General features: G+C 37.2%; 1 protein-coding gene across 1 annotated transcript in view; it reads right to left on the bottom strand.

The window, feature by feature from the left end:
* LOC124452498 (muscle M-line assembly protein unc-89-like) overlaps positions 1–14,955 on the bottom strand; it is a 67,490-nt gene that overhangs the window by 25,045 nt on the left and 27,490 nt on the right. The window contains exons 43-65 of the mRNA XM_047003056.1: positions 14,304–14,910; positions 13,625–14,003; positions 12,743–13,393; positions 12,260–12,649; positions 11,855–12,154; positions 11,346–11,696; positions 10,564–11,190; positions 10,068–10,305; positions 9,383–9,672; positions 9,246–9,278; positions 8,754–9,101; positions 7,838–8,359; positions 7,366–7,712; positions 6,880–7,228; positions 6,299–6,637; positions 5,396–5,920; positions 4,860–5,206; positions 4,171–4,753; positions 3,661–4,005; positions 3,021–3,545; positions 2,419–2,762; positions 1,908–2,311; positions 133–1,851 (exon numbers count right to left, since the gene is read on the bottom strand). Of these exons, the coding sequence (XP_046859012.1) occupies positions 133–1,851; positions 1,908–2,311; positions 2,419–2,762; positions 3,021–3,545; positions 3,661–4,005; positions 4,171–4,753; positions 4,860–5,206; positions 5,396–5,920; positions 6,299–6,637; positions 6,880–7,228; positions 7,366–7,712; positions 7,838–8,359; positions 8,754–9,101; positions 9,246–9,278; positions 9,383–9,672; positions 10,068–10,305; positions 10,564–11,190; positions 11,346–11,696; positions 11,855–12,154; positions 12,260–12,649; positions 12,743–13,393; positions 13,625–14,003; positions 14,304–14,910 (10,563 nt within the window). The remainder of the gene's footprint in view (positions 1–132; positions 1,852–1,907; positions 2,312–2,418; positions 2,763–3,020; positions 3,546–3,660; positions 4,006–4,170; positions 4,754–4,859; positions 5,207–5,395; positions 5,921–6,298; positions 6,638–6,879; positions 7,229–7,365; positions 7,713–7,837; positions 8,360–8,753; positions 9,102–9,245; positions 9,279–9,382; positions 9,673–10,067; positions 10,306–10,563; positions 11,191–11,345; positions 11,697–11,854; positions 12,155–12,259; positions 12,650–12,742; positions 13,394–13,624; positions 14,004–14,303; positions 14,911–14,955) is intronic.

Here is a 14,955-nt window from a genome sequence, read left to right as displayed (position 1 = left end):
GGTGTGCTTTTAGCTATAGATTTTTCACTTTTTGATTTTTCTTCATATTTGGTCTTTATGGAGGCAAATGAAAGCTTAAATTCTATTTCTTCAGAAGGCTCAACGAAAAGATTTTTCTCACTCTCCACGAGCCTTTGCTTCACATGAGAGCTTTCCGTCTCGGTAATATGAGCTTCCTGTTTCCTCATTTTGTCATACGGCTTTGGCATAACTTCAGGAGGTTGCTTCACTTCTTCTTTGCTTAATTTCGATTTTGCACTAGGTTGCATTGATTGCACACCAGAATCTTTCTGTTTTGAATAGATTTGTTTAGGTAGATCCTTAGATGGAAGTTGAACTGCTGTAGCATCTACGTTTGATCCAAGAAAAACTTCAACAGATTGTCCATAACTCGCACCAGTTTCCTCTAGTCTCAGCTCACTTGCGTCTGAAGTAGATTTGGATTGATCTAGAGTGTCTTTTATATTTACTCCCGAATTTTTGTAAGAACCTTTATCTGAAGTTATTGATTTTCTCGATTGTTTAGCCCAAACAGGTAACATATCACCACGTTTGACATTGTAAGACAGTTTACTCTCATCTTTGTTCCATTTCACAGATGCAAAATTTGAAGATTTAGATTTTACAATAGGAAAATTCACAGAAACTTGCTCTTCCAGTTCTTTAACCTCAGAAGACTTGGAATTTGAAGTGACTAGTAACTTGCCCGATTCATCTTGGGATACTGCAGTTTTCCCAGCAGAAATTTGCATGTCACCGCTATCAACAAGCAGCTCTATTGTCTTAGAGGATTCAGAAGGATATTTGTGTACACCTGGGAGTTGTTTAAAAGCTGGTTTTTGCTTATCTGCCAAATTTACAACATCATCTTTCGCTGTTACTTTAGGTTGTTTCTGCTCTAGGCTGCTCGACATTTCTTGTTTTTTAGGCCATAACTTTCCTTGAATTTGCTGTACACTACTAAATTTCGTAGGTTTTTTCATAGTCTGTGGGGCAGATTTTGATGTTTTGTCTGGTAGCACTGCTAACGTCTTTTCCAGCGATAGACCATCATCAACGCCACTAGTCATTACTTTCTCAATGTTTGCTCGTTGATTCTGTAGTTCGTCTTTGATAGACGCTTCAAAAGGTTTGTCTGCCTCAACGTTTTTCAAAGGTAATTCAAATTGATTGTTGAAAACTAGTTCTTTTGTAATGACGTCAAAAGTTTTCACTTCTTCAATGTTTCCTGTATTATCATTAATCAGATTTCCAGCAGGAAAATCTGAGGTTTTCATAAAAGAAGAGGAACACTCAATCGCGGAAGTTCTTTCTTTTGGGATGTCACTCGGAACAGCATTTTGAGATTTCATATTTTCATCGTTCTTTTTAAACTCAAAGCTCGACTGTGATAATATTTTTGGTATTGGCGTGTCAAGTAAAGCAGATGAAGAGTCTTTTTGCAGCACAACATCACCAGTTAATGGTGAGAATTTGTCATGAGAACTTTTAACCTTATGAGGCATACTTTCCATACCAAAGTTGTCTGTTCTAGGTGATTTTATTTCTCTTCCAAGTTTATCGGCCTTTTTAGCAACCGGAGATTTTTGAGAAATCTTTTGTTCTATCGCATTTACACGAGACGCTATTGACGAGGTTGGTTCTTCAACAATTAGAATCTTCGTTTCATCTGATTTTTCCACATAGTTTTGTGGTGATGACTCCTCAACTTGTGAAACAGGAAGCTTCATAATTGATCCAGATTCTCCATCGATGATTAAACTAACTTCTTTGCTGGTTCCTAAAGAGACTCCATCTTCTGGCTTAGCATTATTTATATTGTCCCCTTGATCCTTAGAGAAATTCATCTTGCTATTTTTCCGTTCCTTGGCTGAAATTCCTGCCTCTTTTTCATGGGTAGAGGTCACTTTTTATCATTAATTACCTGATGGTCAACAATGGGTATTTTTTCATGATGTTGAGATGCTACCTTGTCTTTACTATACTGTTCGGTTTCTTGAGAGGTAAGATGGGTAGCTCGTTGGGCTTTAATGACATCACTTGGCTTAACTAGTCTTTCTTCTTTATCTGAAGACACAGTTAAAGTAGCTGTGCATGACACACTTCCAGCTTCATTTGAAGCTACACATTTATACATTCCTGAATCATCACTACTTGCTTCTTCTAAAGCTAAAGTAAATGTTTCACCATCGTCTTCATCAACAATCACAACATGACCAACATCCTCCAGTAATTTATCTCCTTTGTACCAGTCCACTTTCACGTTACCTTTCACGCGGACAAAGAAACATCCATCTTCACCAGTGAATATCTGAAACAATAAAATAACAGAAATTTTGGCAATATGTCAAAAAAGAAAGAGAGCTAAAACCGTACGACATATTGCACAAAAAAAACATTCTAAAAATGAACAATAACCTCTATATCTTTCATAGTTTCTACGAACTCTGGCTCATATATCCTCTCCTCCACAAGTAACTCTGACGTGCATGTTGCTGTTCCCAAAGGATTTCGAGCCAGCGCTTTGTACTCTGCTTCGTCTTGAAAAGTGATATCACGAAGTATTAAACTGTGATATCCATCTTTACTTTCAAACTTGATCTTGCTACTTTCTTGTAGAAATTCGTCGTCTTTATACCATTCAATATTTGGTGTTGGTGTTCCAAATACCTTACAGGTAAATCGTACTTCTTCTCCTATCTTCATCTCTTTATTTGTGATCCTTTCAGAGAACTCGGGCTTTGAGCCATCTTGTTGAATTCCTGGGTAGTTTAAGGAAAAAAGGGAATTAAGAAAGTTACCAAACAAAGATTAGGGATAAATCAAGTCCATTAAATCAACACAATTATCGTTAAAATATCAGCAGATATTTTTCTTTTGAATGGTTTGTATAAGCCAGCCCTCAAATATGCACACAATTGCATGATTTATCTAATAGCCTTATGATTTTTGTGGTCATATAACTCGTGCTTTACTCAACGTTACAAGTATTTTACAAATATAGATGACATATTCTTTACCTTCAAGATTCACTTGGAATTTTCTCACAGCTTTTCCCAACTTCGAAATGGCTTCACATTTATATACACCACAGTCTTCTGACGTCGCCGAACGAATAACCAACGAGGACTCACGACCACTATCTGATATTTCAAAATGTTTGGTTGACTTTAATGGTTCGTCATTTCTATACCAATGTAACTTGGGAAACGGCTTTCCCTTTACAGTGACGTTAAGTTTTAGATTATCGCCATGGGCAACAAGATATGGTTTGTCCTGAAATTCGTTAGTGAATTCTGGAGGATATTCTTGATCAACGACAAACAGCTTTGCGACTGATTCAGACTTTCCAGCTTCGTTTTCAGCCACACATCGGTATTGACCTTCATCCTCAGGCACGACATCTTCAATTGCAAATGTGAATAATTGATCTTCGACCTGATCTACAATGACAAAACGACCAACGTCCTGCAATTGCACGTCATCTTTGTACCAGTTAACTTCCGGCTCTCCATCAATTTGAACATTGAACTGGACGTCGTCGCCTTGATAAAAACACAAAATAAACAAATACAAGCATGAAAATATTAAAAATTTAGGTACAGTATTCTATTTCTCAAGAATAACTAAGCGAGAACTATAAGAACAAGAACTCTGTACCTTCAACAATTGTAACGTCTTCAAGCATTTTTATAAACTTAGGAGTTTCAACTACGATCATTTCACACTCGATGGATACAACACCACAAGGATTAATCAAACGACATTTATACCATCCTTCATCGTCAGGATCTACTTTTGCAAAACATAATTTAACAACACCTTCCGTGTGCACCATGTTTATTCTATCATTCAGCTCTAGTGGGCCACCATCTTTTGTCCACACAACTTTCGGCTCCGGTGTCCCAAAGAATTGGCACTCGAGCTCATAGGATGCGCCCGCGATGACCTGACAGTCTTTTAGACCATGAAGTACTGTGGGTATGCATCTTTCCGAAAGCGTATCTGCATAGAAAAATGAATTGGTTCGAAAACTAAATTTTCAATGAACTGAATACAACAGTTCAAATAAAGGCGTTGTTGATACAAAAGAAATGCTACATAAGAGAATTGTTAATGATTACTATAACAGCAAAACCGAACACTGTGGAACGAAGAAACATTGTTTACCTTCAACATCTAGTTTAAATGTCCTCTCATCCACTCCAATATCATTGCAAGCAACACACTTGTAGAAACCACTGTCATCTATCGTAATGTTCTGCAGGCGCAACTCATGTTTGACACCATCCTTTGTGATACAGTAATTGTCACCATTAGGGAGTTTTTCGTCATCTTTAAGCCACTGTATTTCCGGTTGTGGTTTTCCGTGAACGTTGAGATTAAAGCCAACGGTGTCACCCTCGCAGACATCATACACGATATCCTTTTGTGGTTCCTCAAAAAATGGAGGGCAAACTTCCTGCGTTAAGAGTGCAGAAAGTCGATTTGCTGTCTGTTCGGTCAGTTTTTCATGAACTGTCAACATTGCAGTAGAAGTTACAGTCCCAGCTTTATTTGAAGCTACACATTTATACATTCCTGAATCATCACTACTTGCTTCTTCTAAAGCTAAAGTAAATGTTTCACCATCGTCTTCATCAACAATCACAACATGACCCACATCCTCCAGTAATTTATCTCCTTTGTACCAGTCCACTTTTACGTTTCCCTTCACGCGGACAAAGAAACGTCCATCTTCACCAGGGAGAATCTTAAAAACAAACAACTTCTGTAAAGCAATACTTCTTAATTATATATAAACAGAACAGATATCAAGAATGATGCACTGTTTGTGTCCAAAATTTTTTTCCAACTACCTGAACGTCTTTCATTGGTTCAATAAATTCCGGTTTTACCTCTTCTTCTTCGACAAAGAGTTCAGCTAAGGACGTAGCAGTTCCAAGAGTATTACGAGCTAAAACCTTATATTCCGCTTCATCTAAAGGAGAAACTTCATGTACTATTAATATTTCACAGCCATCTTGTTTTTGAAAACTGAATTCTTTGTCATCATTCTCTATTAAAACGTCATCTTTATACCATTCCACCAAAGGCACAGGTTTACCAAAAATTCGGCATTGAAACTTCGCGTCTTGTCCTTCTTTTACCTCGACGGGATACAATCTTTGAATGATTTCAGGAGCAATACCTTCTTGAGCAAGACCTGTAGAGAAAACGAAACTAAATCAACGTCGCTGACCAAATCTACAAGGCATCAGCTACTGACCATGCTCTACAAAGCATGCAATTCAAATTTTCTTTCAGGAGAAGTATCCATTTGTTGGTTGACTATTGTTGTCTGTATATGTACCATATCCAATTTCCTCGGCTCAAACATTTTGAACTTTCTTACCTTCAATATTAAGTTGAAATTTCCTCGTCACTTTACCGAGTTTTGACGTCACTTGACATTTATACACTCCGCGATCTTCTCGTGTCACATTACGTATACAAAGGGAATGTTCGAGACCTTCATCAGTGATGTCATAGTGTAAGTTGTTCACAAGTGGCTTATCACCAACAAACCATTTTACATCAGGAAGAGGATTGCCTTTTAGTGTAACGTCTAGTCTCAAGTCATTACCACGTTTGACAAAATAAGGTTCGTCTTGCCCTTCATTTGTAATCTCAGGGGGGTATTCCGTATCAAGTACGATGACCTTTGCTTTAGACTGTGATTTTCCAGCTTCGTTTTCAGCAACGCATCGATACTCTCCTTCGTCTTCAGGTAAGACATCTTCAATAGCAAGAGTGAATACTTGATCTTCGTCTTGGTCGACGATAACATAACGACCTTCATCAACCAATAGCTTGTCGCCTTTGTACCAGTTAACTTCTGGTTCTCCTTCAATCTTCACAGTAAACTGGATATCTTCTCCTACAAGTTTTTGCGAAGTGTTTTTAGCTTTTGCTCTATTTTTTCCTGATATCTCGAAACATTATCTTAATGTGGTTTAAAGCCAAGTAAAAGACAGCCACAACGCTTCCAATTTCTCAAAAACACCTTTCTATTTTCTTATAAAATGAAAATATTTGCAACAAAATATGTGCATTCCAACATCGGCTTTAACTCATTTAGAATTCTCCTCAATTGACCTTTGTAGATTTTCTCGACAGATATGATTTAAGTGTCTTCCCAACGACATAAAGAAATATTGCAGAACATCCCTAACTACCCTTTTATACTTTTAACTTAACTTTAACCGATAGCCAGTCAATGAAAAAGATAACAGCAAAACATTTTGTGAAAACTAACCTTCATCTATGGTAACATCTTCCATTTCATTTACAAACTTTGGCGCTTCTATAACGATAACTTCAGCTTCATGAGCACACACGCTTTGCTCGTTTGTCAGACGACATCGATACCATCCTTCATCATCAGGCTCGGCCCTTTCGATAGTAAGCGTCGTGACATTGTCTTTTGTAACACATGAAATGCGGTCGTTTTCTTCTAATGGTCCGCCATCCTTGAACCATCGCACTTCAGGGGAACCTGCAAACTTACAAATCAACTGTATTTCGGCACCAGCAACTACTTCGCTGTCCGGGAATTTGTTCAAAAAATACGGAATTTCTTCACTGGTTGACGCATCTAGATTGCAATAAATGAGAAAAAAAAACAAGATTAAAAATTTACCAGGAGTGTCATAAGCCAAGATTATAATTTTTTAATTACAAATAATAGATTTGTAAAGCATTTTATCAACACATTGAAGAATAGTTACATGCTTTAAAAAAATTTTCTTTCATAATAAAAATTTGAAAATACTTCGTAAGAGTTTTTAACAATCTTAGTAACCTAATAATGCGTTAGGAAAGTTGGTCTTTCTGTACCTTCCAAACACATTTGAGACGACTTTTCAAACACATCTTCGGAAGGTTTGCACTCGTTATTCAAAGAAGACATTGATTCTTTTTTCAATTTTTTCTCTTTGCCATACTCTTCAACATTCAACATCGCAGAACAAGTTACAGTCCCAGCTTTATTTGAAGCTACACATTTATACATTCCTGAATCATCACTACTTGCTTCTTCTAAAGCTAAAGTAAATGTTTCACCATCGTCTTCATCAACAATCACAACATGACCAACATCCTCCAGTAATTTATTTCCTTTGTACCAGTCCACTTTTACGTTTCCCTTCACGCGGACAAAGAAACATCCATCTTCACCGGGTGCGATCTAAAATAAAGAGAATAAATGCGCTCAACAATACAATTGCATGGTCAATTGTATTATTCTTAATACTAATATGATTATTGGTCCTTTTTTGTCCGTAAATGGTAATTAAATCCCACAAACAATCTTCATGTAGCTACCTCTACATCATTCATAGGGACAATTATTTCAGGTACCAAACAACATTCAGTTACAATGAGTTCAGCGACAGATGTCGTACATCCAATGGAATTTCTCGCTAAGACCTTATATTCGGCTTCATCAGCAGTGCATATATTTCGAACACACAAGTAACATTTGCCGTCTTCGGTGAAAAACTTTATCTTGTCGTTTTCTACCAATAACTCGTTATCTTTATACCATTCAACTATAGGCGACGGGTCACCGTTTATTTTACAATGAAATCTTGCTTCGACTGTCCCTTCTTTCAATTCAAGAGGTTTGAGAGTTTCTGTGAATGTTGGAGAAGTCCCATGCGGTGTAGATGCTTATAAAATACGCAGTAAGATAAATTAATACGTGGTGTGGCTGGTTTGATTTTTAATTCATGTTATGGCAATGATTTTGAGTAGCTACAGCAATAAAAATTTATTTAAAACAAAACTAAAGTACCTTGCAAAAGGACTTGGAATTTTCTCACTGCTTGACCAAGTTCTGACGTAGCCTCACATGAGTATTCGCCCTGGTCATCGAGAGTTATGGAATGAATACACAGTGAATACTCGTTGCCATCTTCACATATTTCGTAGTGCATGTTACTAGGCAATGGTTTACCATCCAAAAACCATTTTACTATGGGTGTCGGGTTTCCTTTCACATAAACAATTAGTCGATGGTCGCTACCTTTCTTGACGAAATACGGTTCGACCTGAGCAGGGTCAACAAATTTAGGTGGATATTTTATGTCAACAGTCAACTTTGCAACGGATTCGGATATTCCTGCTTCGTTCTTGGCAACGCATCGATACTCTCCTTCATCTTCAGGTAAGACATCTTCAATAGCAAGAGTGAATACTTGATCTTCGTCTTCGTCGACAATAACACAACGACCTTCATCAACCAGCACCTTTTCCCCTTTGTACCAACTCACTTCCGGTTCTCCTTCAATTTGGACAGTAAATAGAATATCTTCACCTAAAAATGTGATGTGATCACTGTAAGTATATAAAAAATGAATTCAAATCATATGAATTTACTTTAAAATCAGGTGGTTGACAACGCATGCAGTGAATACATTTGTCTGTAAAAGCCACCAATCAAATAAATGATGAACGTTGAGAGTCAGTTTGTAGGGGCCAAGCATAGAAAAGATTTTGATGGTTTTAATTTTTATGCCCAAACGCGTTCAAAAATCAAGCAATTTTCGACCATTTAAAGTCAATATATATCGATCATGTACAGCAATATTTTTGCTGTATTTGCTTGTTCCCATGCCCCTTTGAACACCTGTCCAAAATCACCAAAGATTGTGAGTCATCACCAAATATCGATCCAGACAAAAACAATGCCAAGATGAAACATGCCTAACCTTCACAAATTACAGTATCTTCAAGTGATTTTGTAAAATTCGGTTTCTCAATGACGACAATTTGACACTCGGTGAAAGATGATCCTAAAGTATTCATAGCATTACAACGATACCAAGCTTCGTCATCAGGTATTACGTCATTAATGGTTAGACTAGCAACATCATCATAGATATCAAACACCAAACGCTGCTCTGTGTCATTAATAGGACCTCCATCTTTGTACCACACGATATCAACCTCTGGTATGCCAAAAAACTGACACTCTAGTACTAAACTCTTGCCAATAACCACCTCTTTATCTTCCAGTCCTCGAAGGAAACCTGGTGGACACTGATTGATTAAAGGACCTGGAATGTCAATGAAAACAAGCGACAAAGCTTTATGCAACGATTTTTATTCTTCGTATAGAATCAATATAAAAAGCTAAGCAAAACACAATCAAGAATCGTAAAATAAACTTATTAAACTTGTGAAATAAATGTGTATCATACCGGATGACGTTCTGCCTTCGTCGTCCGATGGATCTACAACACAAAAATCTCATCTATAATACTCTACATATACTAACCGTGAAATACTTTATTGTAAAGATTATAAAGTAATGGTGGAATTTTTCAAAGAAACGTACCTTCGACCATAACTTCACAATCACAATTTGCTTCACCAAATTTATTGACAGCAATGCAGCGATACATTCCCTCATCGTCCAGAGTCGCATTCCTCACAACAAGTTCTTGTACACCATTGTTTTCACGCATCTCAACACGATTACTCTTCAGGAGAAGTTTTGATCCCAACAGCCATGATACCTTTGGCAATGGTTTTCCCCTGACTCGTGCGCAAAGTTTGATTTCACGACCATTGTTCACTACAATATCTTCAGGTTTCTCAAAGAATTCAGGAACCATTCCACTTTGCCTAAAGAAAAAGATTTATGCATATGATGGTTGGATTGACTATGTCAAATCCTAGATTAAATATTTAATGGGACTTTCAGCTTCTGAAGATACAAATTACTGCCAATGAGGTGCCAGGCGGGAAACGGATTCTCGATATAAATATTAGAGCCCAACAAATAATTTTAAACATAGTCATAAACAATTTGGTTTTATGAAATTTATTAAAAGAGTGACGTTTCACCACTAATAAATTTCACCACGTGAGACCACTAATAAAAGTCGCATACAGTGAATATCACCCTACACACAGACTGTCACAAGATTTTTCCAAACATTAAAAAGTGAAATAAAGTTTATAATCCATTCGCATTTATCACCGTCAATAATGATTTAGATGAAAGTGATTATCATTACCTCAAAGCATCAAAATGTTTCTCATTCGCCATAACAGAATCTTCATTGTCATTGTCATTGACATTAATTTCTGATGTCGGATGAATGGTTTGTAAAGGCTCCGTACCATCCGTAGTCTGATTGTCAAATAGATTTTCTTGATTTGACGGTTTTGAATAAGTCTTTAAAGGTATAAACGACGGAGACCTCTCTGATAATGTTTGAGTTGCAATTTCACCAGGACTTTCGACCATTGGTTCTGAAATTTTCAAGATAGTATTAGGCTTCAGAAATCACTTAATATCACAAAGAGCATCACTTTTCTCTTGTAAGCACAAAAAGCATTATTAGTGTGAAGAAATAATTTTTCAATCGAAACAGTCTGGATTAATGTCTTAAAAACTTTATTTAAGATAATGATTCCACAACAAGAATTTTTGCAAGAATCGTTGTGTCACTTTTGCAAGACCACTGAAGCTATTCTTAAAGCAATTTTTTTTGATTATTTTTTGTCTACCTTTCTGAGCTGATTTAGGAATATGCGTCTGCTCGTCAGAAGTCAATCGTGACTCAGATTGATCATACGATGACTCGGGAGATCTTTCTTGAGAATCCAGGATAACGTAAGGTTTGTCAAGCTCAGTAAATGGAATGTTAAAGTGAATACCTTGCAATGGTGTTGTGGTTGTCGGTGTAGAAGCAGTTGTCGTTTGAGTGGAACACTCCAAGTCTACAGGTTCATCGTCATGAGAGGGTGTCAAGATTTTATCAGAGGAATCATCCAGGAATGGTTGAATAGCACCTGATATGGCAACCGAATCCATCAATGGATACGTTTCGTCTACCTGAGGAGTAACTTTATTTGGTGGAGGTATGTTCTCTAGGTTTTTGTCAGATTCAACAGCAAAAACACAGTCTTCAACAGTTTTAGATTGTTGTGTTGGGATACTGGTTTCAAGTGGACTGTTTTCAAAATGCGCTTTTCCATTTTGCTGCAACGTAGGAAGTCCTAATTTCAGCTCACTTTCGCGGTTTAGTTCCAACTTTAAGGTTACTGGATCGGAATAAGCATTATTATAGACGCGATTTTGCAATTCCAATTCTTCGTGTACTAACGCGTCCTCGTCCTCATCCTCCATTGAAACTACATGTAATAAAATATTGCTTTATAAGTCGCAAAGGAATATCAATAAAATGATATAGTGAAGAGCATGAGAATTTAAGTTTCCATATTTGATTATTTTTATGCAGACACAGATAACAGTGGAAAGAGTCAAATCTCGTTTTCTTATTACTTACGTTCAATATTAACAGCATATGTTCGAATCCTTGTAGCAAGAGGATTTGATGCCACACACTTGTACTCTCCTGCATCTGCTGGACTGGCACTAACAATTTTGAGCCAATAAACATCATTTCGTGACTCGGGTAAATAATGATGGGACGATGTTATCAGCGTATCATTTTTATACCATTCGACTACAGGTTTTGGGTTTCCAATGATCTCTGCCTCGAGAATTATGTCACCTCCATCTGTGATCTCCATGGATAGATCTGGAACGATGTTATTGAACTTGGGCTCGGATTTAGCCGCTGCATTATCAAAGACAACATCATTTTTGTGCAAATGATTCTCTTGTGATGATCTATCTAAAAATAAAATTATGTACAAAGCATTGAATTACTGATTCCAGCAACAGTATAAGACGATAATACTTGGGCACAAATTTCAGCACTAAACAATTGTAAGAGGATATTTAACGCAAAGTTGAAATACATGAAACGGGATGGGTTAAGTTGAAAAAAACCTGTTTTATTTTCCTCATGATTGATATTTCCTTCTGTATGTGACTCGTTTTTCTCAAGTGTTTTCTGTTGGACGACTACATGAGCAAAGCATCCTGTTTCTCCACTAGCATTCCGTGCAATGCATCTATATAGCCCAGAGTCAGACAGTTTACCATTTTTTATGACCAAATAATATTGGTCATCCCCATTCAGAGCATCGACGATCATGCAGTTATCTTTGTCCGTAATCAATTTATCATTGTGATACCAAGAAACTTCTGGTTCTCCTGTTATCCTCACAACCATTTGTGCATCATCGCCTGCAAATTCAACCATAATATTATAAAATGAGCGATTAACTATTTTCATCTGTGGAAAACACTTTTATGAAATATATTTCATACACTAATGCTTTAATAGCTCACCTTCGTTGATCGTGACAGATTTTAAGGGTTTAGTGAAAATTGGAGCGTTGATAGACTTGGTCACTATGACTGAAGCTCTGGTTTCACATTGTCCACGACTATTATGAACAATTAATGTATATTCTCCTTCATCTTCTGATCTTGCATTCGTTACGACCAATGAACAGACATCGTTTTTTCTCTCAATACTTTTTCTCGAGTCAAATTCTAAAGGTATGTTGTTTACAAGCCAACTGAGTTGCGCAGATGGTAATTGTGAGAGACGACATGATAATGTCAGTGTATTGCCCAATTTAACCACTTGGGACTGAAGGGGTTCAATAATCATTGGAGCTGTTTCAGATCCAAGTGAATGTGGCAAAGCGTCAACATCGTCTTCGTCATCTTTACCTGAGGGAAAAATAACAAAACGCAAAAATCATTGAAACGCAAAAAGCGACAAACAATGAAAACAGTAAATTGAAATAAAGAGCAAAAATTTACCATCAATATCCAGATTGTAGACCCTGGTCACTATACCAAGATGGTTTGAACCAACACACTTGTACTTTCCAGAGTCGCTCGGCGATACATGAGCAATTTCCAAACAATATCTATCGTTATCCACGACTTTCACAAAACGCTCCCCAATATCTATAGGAGTGTCGTCTTTATACCATTGAACAATTGGCGTTGGAACACCTCCGATTCGAGCTTCAAGTCGTACGTTCCCCCCGTCTAAAACAGTTACTGAACCATCTTGGGCTTCCTCTTTAAACATTGGCGCCAATTCATCACGTGAGTAAGTATCAGCAATTTCCAGTAGAGTTTCTTCAGGGGTTACTTGAGTACAGTCAACTGTTGATTCCTTGACATGAAGTTGTACTGTGGAGGTACTGCTTCCCGAGTCATTTGTTACCATACATCGGTACTCACCACTATCGTTCGGACAGACATTCGGTATGAATAAGACACAGCTGTCATCGGTTAGTTCATATTTGATATCATCACCAACTTTCAACGGCTTTTTATTCTTAAACCATTCAACTTTACTAACAGGGGATCCCCCTAAATGAAATTCAAGACGTGCTTCGTTTCCAGGTTTTACTTCCACGTCGTTGACACTTCCCATGAATTCCGGTGGTCCGCTTTTAGCTGAAAGGAAAGAGACGAGCAATTATTGATGCGAATTTTCTATTTTGAGTAAAAGAAATGAAACTATCTTGGCGATGATTTTTCTCCAGCTTTTGCGACATCATAAGAAATTTTGTAGTTTGGTTTATCACTTACACCATAATATACGACAATTGGCATTGTTTGAATGGAAAATGAATTTCGTTCATTCCCATTCCTCTTTCTTCTTAACACATCACAAATGATACAAACCTTCAATATCAACATGATACGTTCGCTCTGCAATACCGCCATCGTTGGTCGCAATGCACTTGTACGAAGCTGAATCATCTTTAGAAACGCCAACAATTATCAATTTATACGTATTATAATTTTCATCGATCTTATAATGTTTGTTCGGACGTAGTTGTTCCTCATTTTTGAACCATTGAACATTCGGCTTTGGTTGTCCCACAATCGTTGCTTCTAATTTGATGTCCCCTTGCTCCAGTATCTCAATAGCAGTATCCTCGGGTTTGTCTTCAAATAATGGCGGTAGGACAGGTGTATTCAATACGCTTAGAATCGCTACTGACTCAACTTCTCCAGCAGAATTCACGCCAACACATTTGAACTCACCACTGTCTTTTGCCTAAATGTGGAATATTAAGATTTTTGATGAGAGTTGTCAATCCATTGAAGAACAAGAATATTTCAAAAAATCTTAAATTTGATGTACCGCCTTCCTAAAATAAGATCGATTTTAATACCCAATATATTCAAAAAAAAAACAAAACCAATCAGATCATCAAACATCAATCAAACATAGCTTTTCATGCTGTTGTTTAAATAAAAAACAAAACCTGTACCAAGACAAGCAATACTCTTCATTTACGTATCTTCAGGATAACAAAAAATCTGAGTACATATTCAAAACACAAAATGAACTAACCACACAATTTTTCACAGTTAAGCAATAAGTTATGCCTTTACATTCGATCACATATTTCTCAGAGTTTTCAAGAGGTTCTCCATCTTTGAACCATCTCACTTGAGGCGTTGGACTTCCAACAACTTCAACGACGAACTTCACGCAAGTGTCAGACAAAACTTCCGCATCACGAAGAGCTCGAAGAAACTTCGGAGGACCAGACAACGGTTGAATGTCTAGTTTGATTGGACAAGAATCATGACCTTTAGAATTGGTGGCGACACATCTGTATTCACCAGAATCACTGGGTACGGTGTCATGAATAACAAGTTCATAAAGACCAGTTTCTTGGTTGAGCCGACTCGTGTATTTCTTATCATCCTCGAGAGGCTGGCCATCTTTTAGCCATTTTACTTCACTTGGTGGTCCATGCACTTTTACTGCTAAACAAGTATTTTCACCATCATCTGTATACGTGTTGCGAATCGTTTCCACGCGTGGTTGTAAAACCAAGTCTTCTACGACACCCTCGCGTGGTAAAATCAAATCGTCCGGTATGGGAGTGGATGGTCGTGGCCTTGATGATGGGATATCGAAGGATTCAAAGTCGTTTGAATAAAGTGGTGATCTGAAAAAATAACGTTGAAATAGAAGGAGACAAAAGTTTGGAGTA

This window comes from Xenia sp. Carnegie-2017, unplaced genomic scaffold (assembly GCF_021976095.1).
Source record: "Xenia sp. Carnegie-2017 unplaced genomic scaffold, XeniaSp_v1 HiC_scaffold_25, whole genome shotgun sequence".
In the NCBI taxonomy this organism is placed as follows: domain Eukaryota; kingdom Metazoa; phylum Cnidaria; class Anthozoa; order Malacalcyonacea; family Xeniidae; genus Xenia; species Xenia sp. Carnegie-2017.
This window is presented reverse-complemented; position numbering and strand designations above follow the sequence as displayed.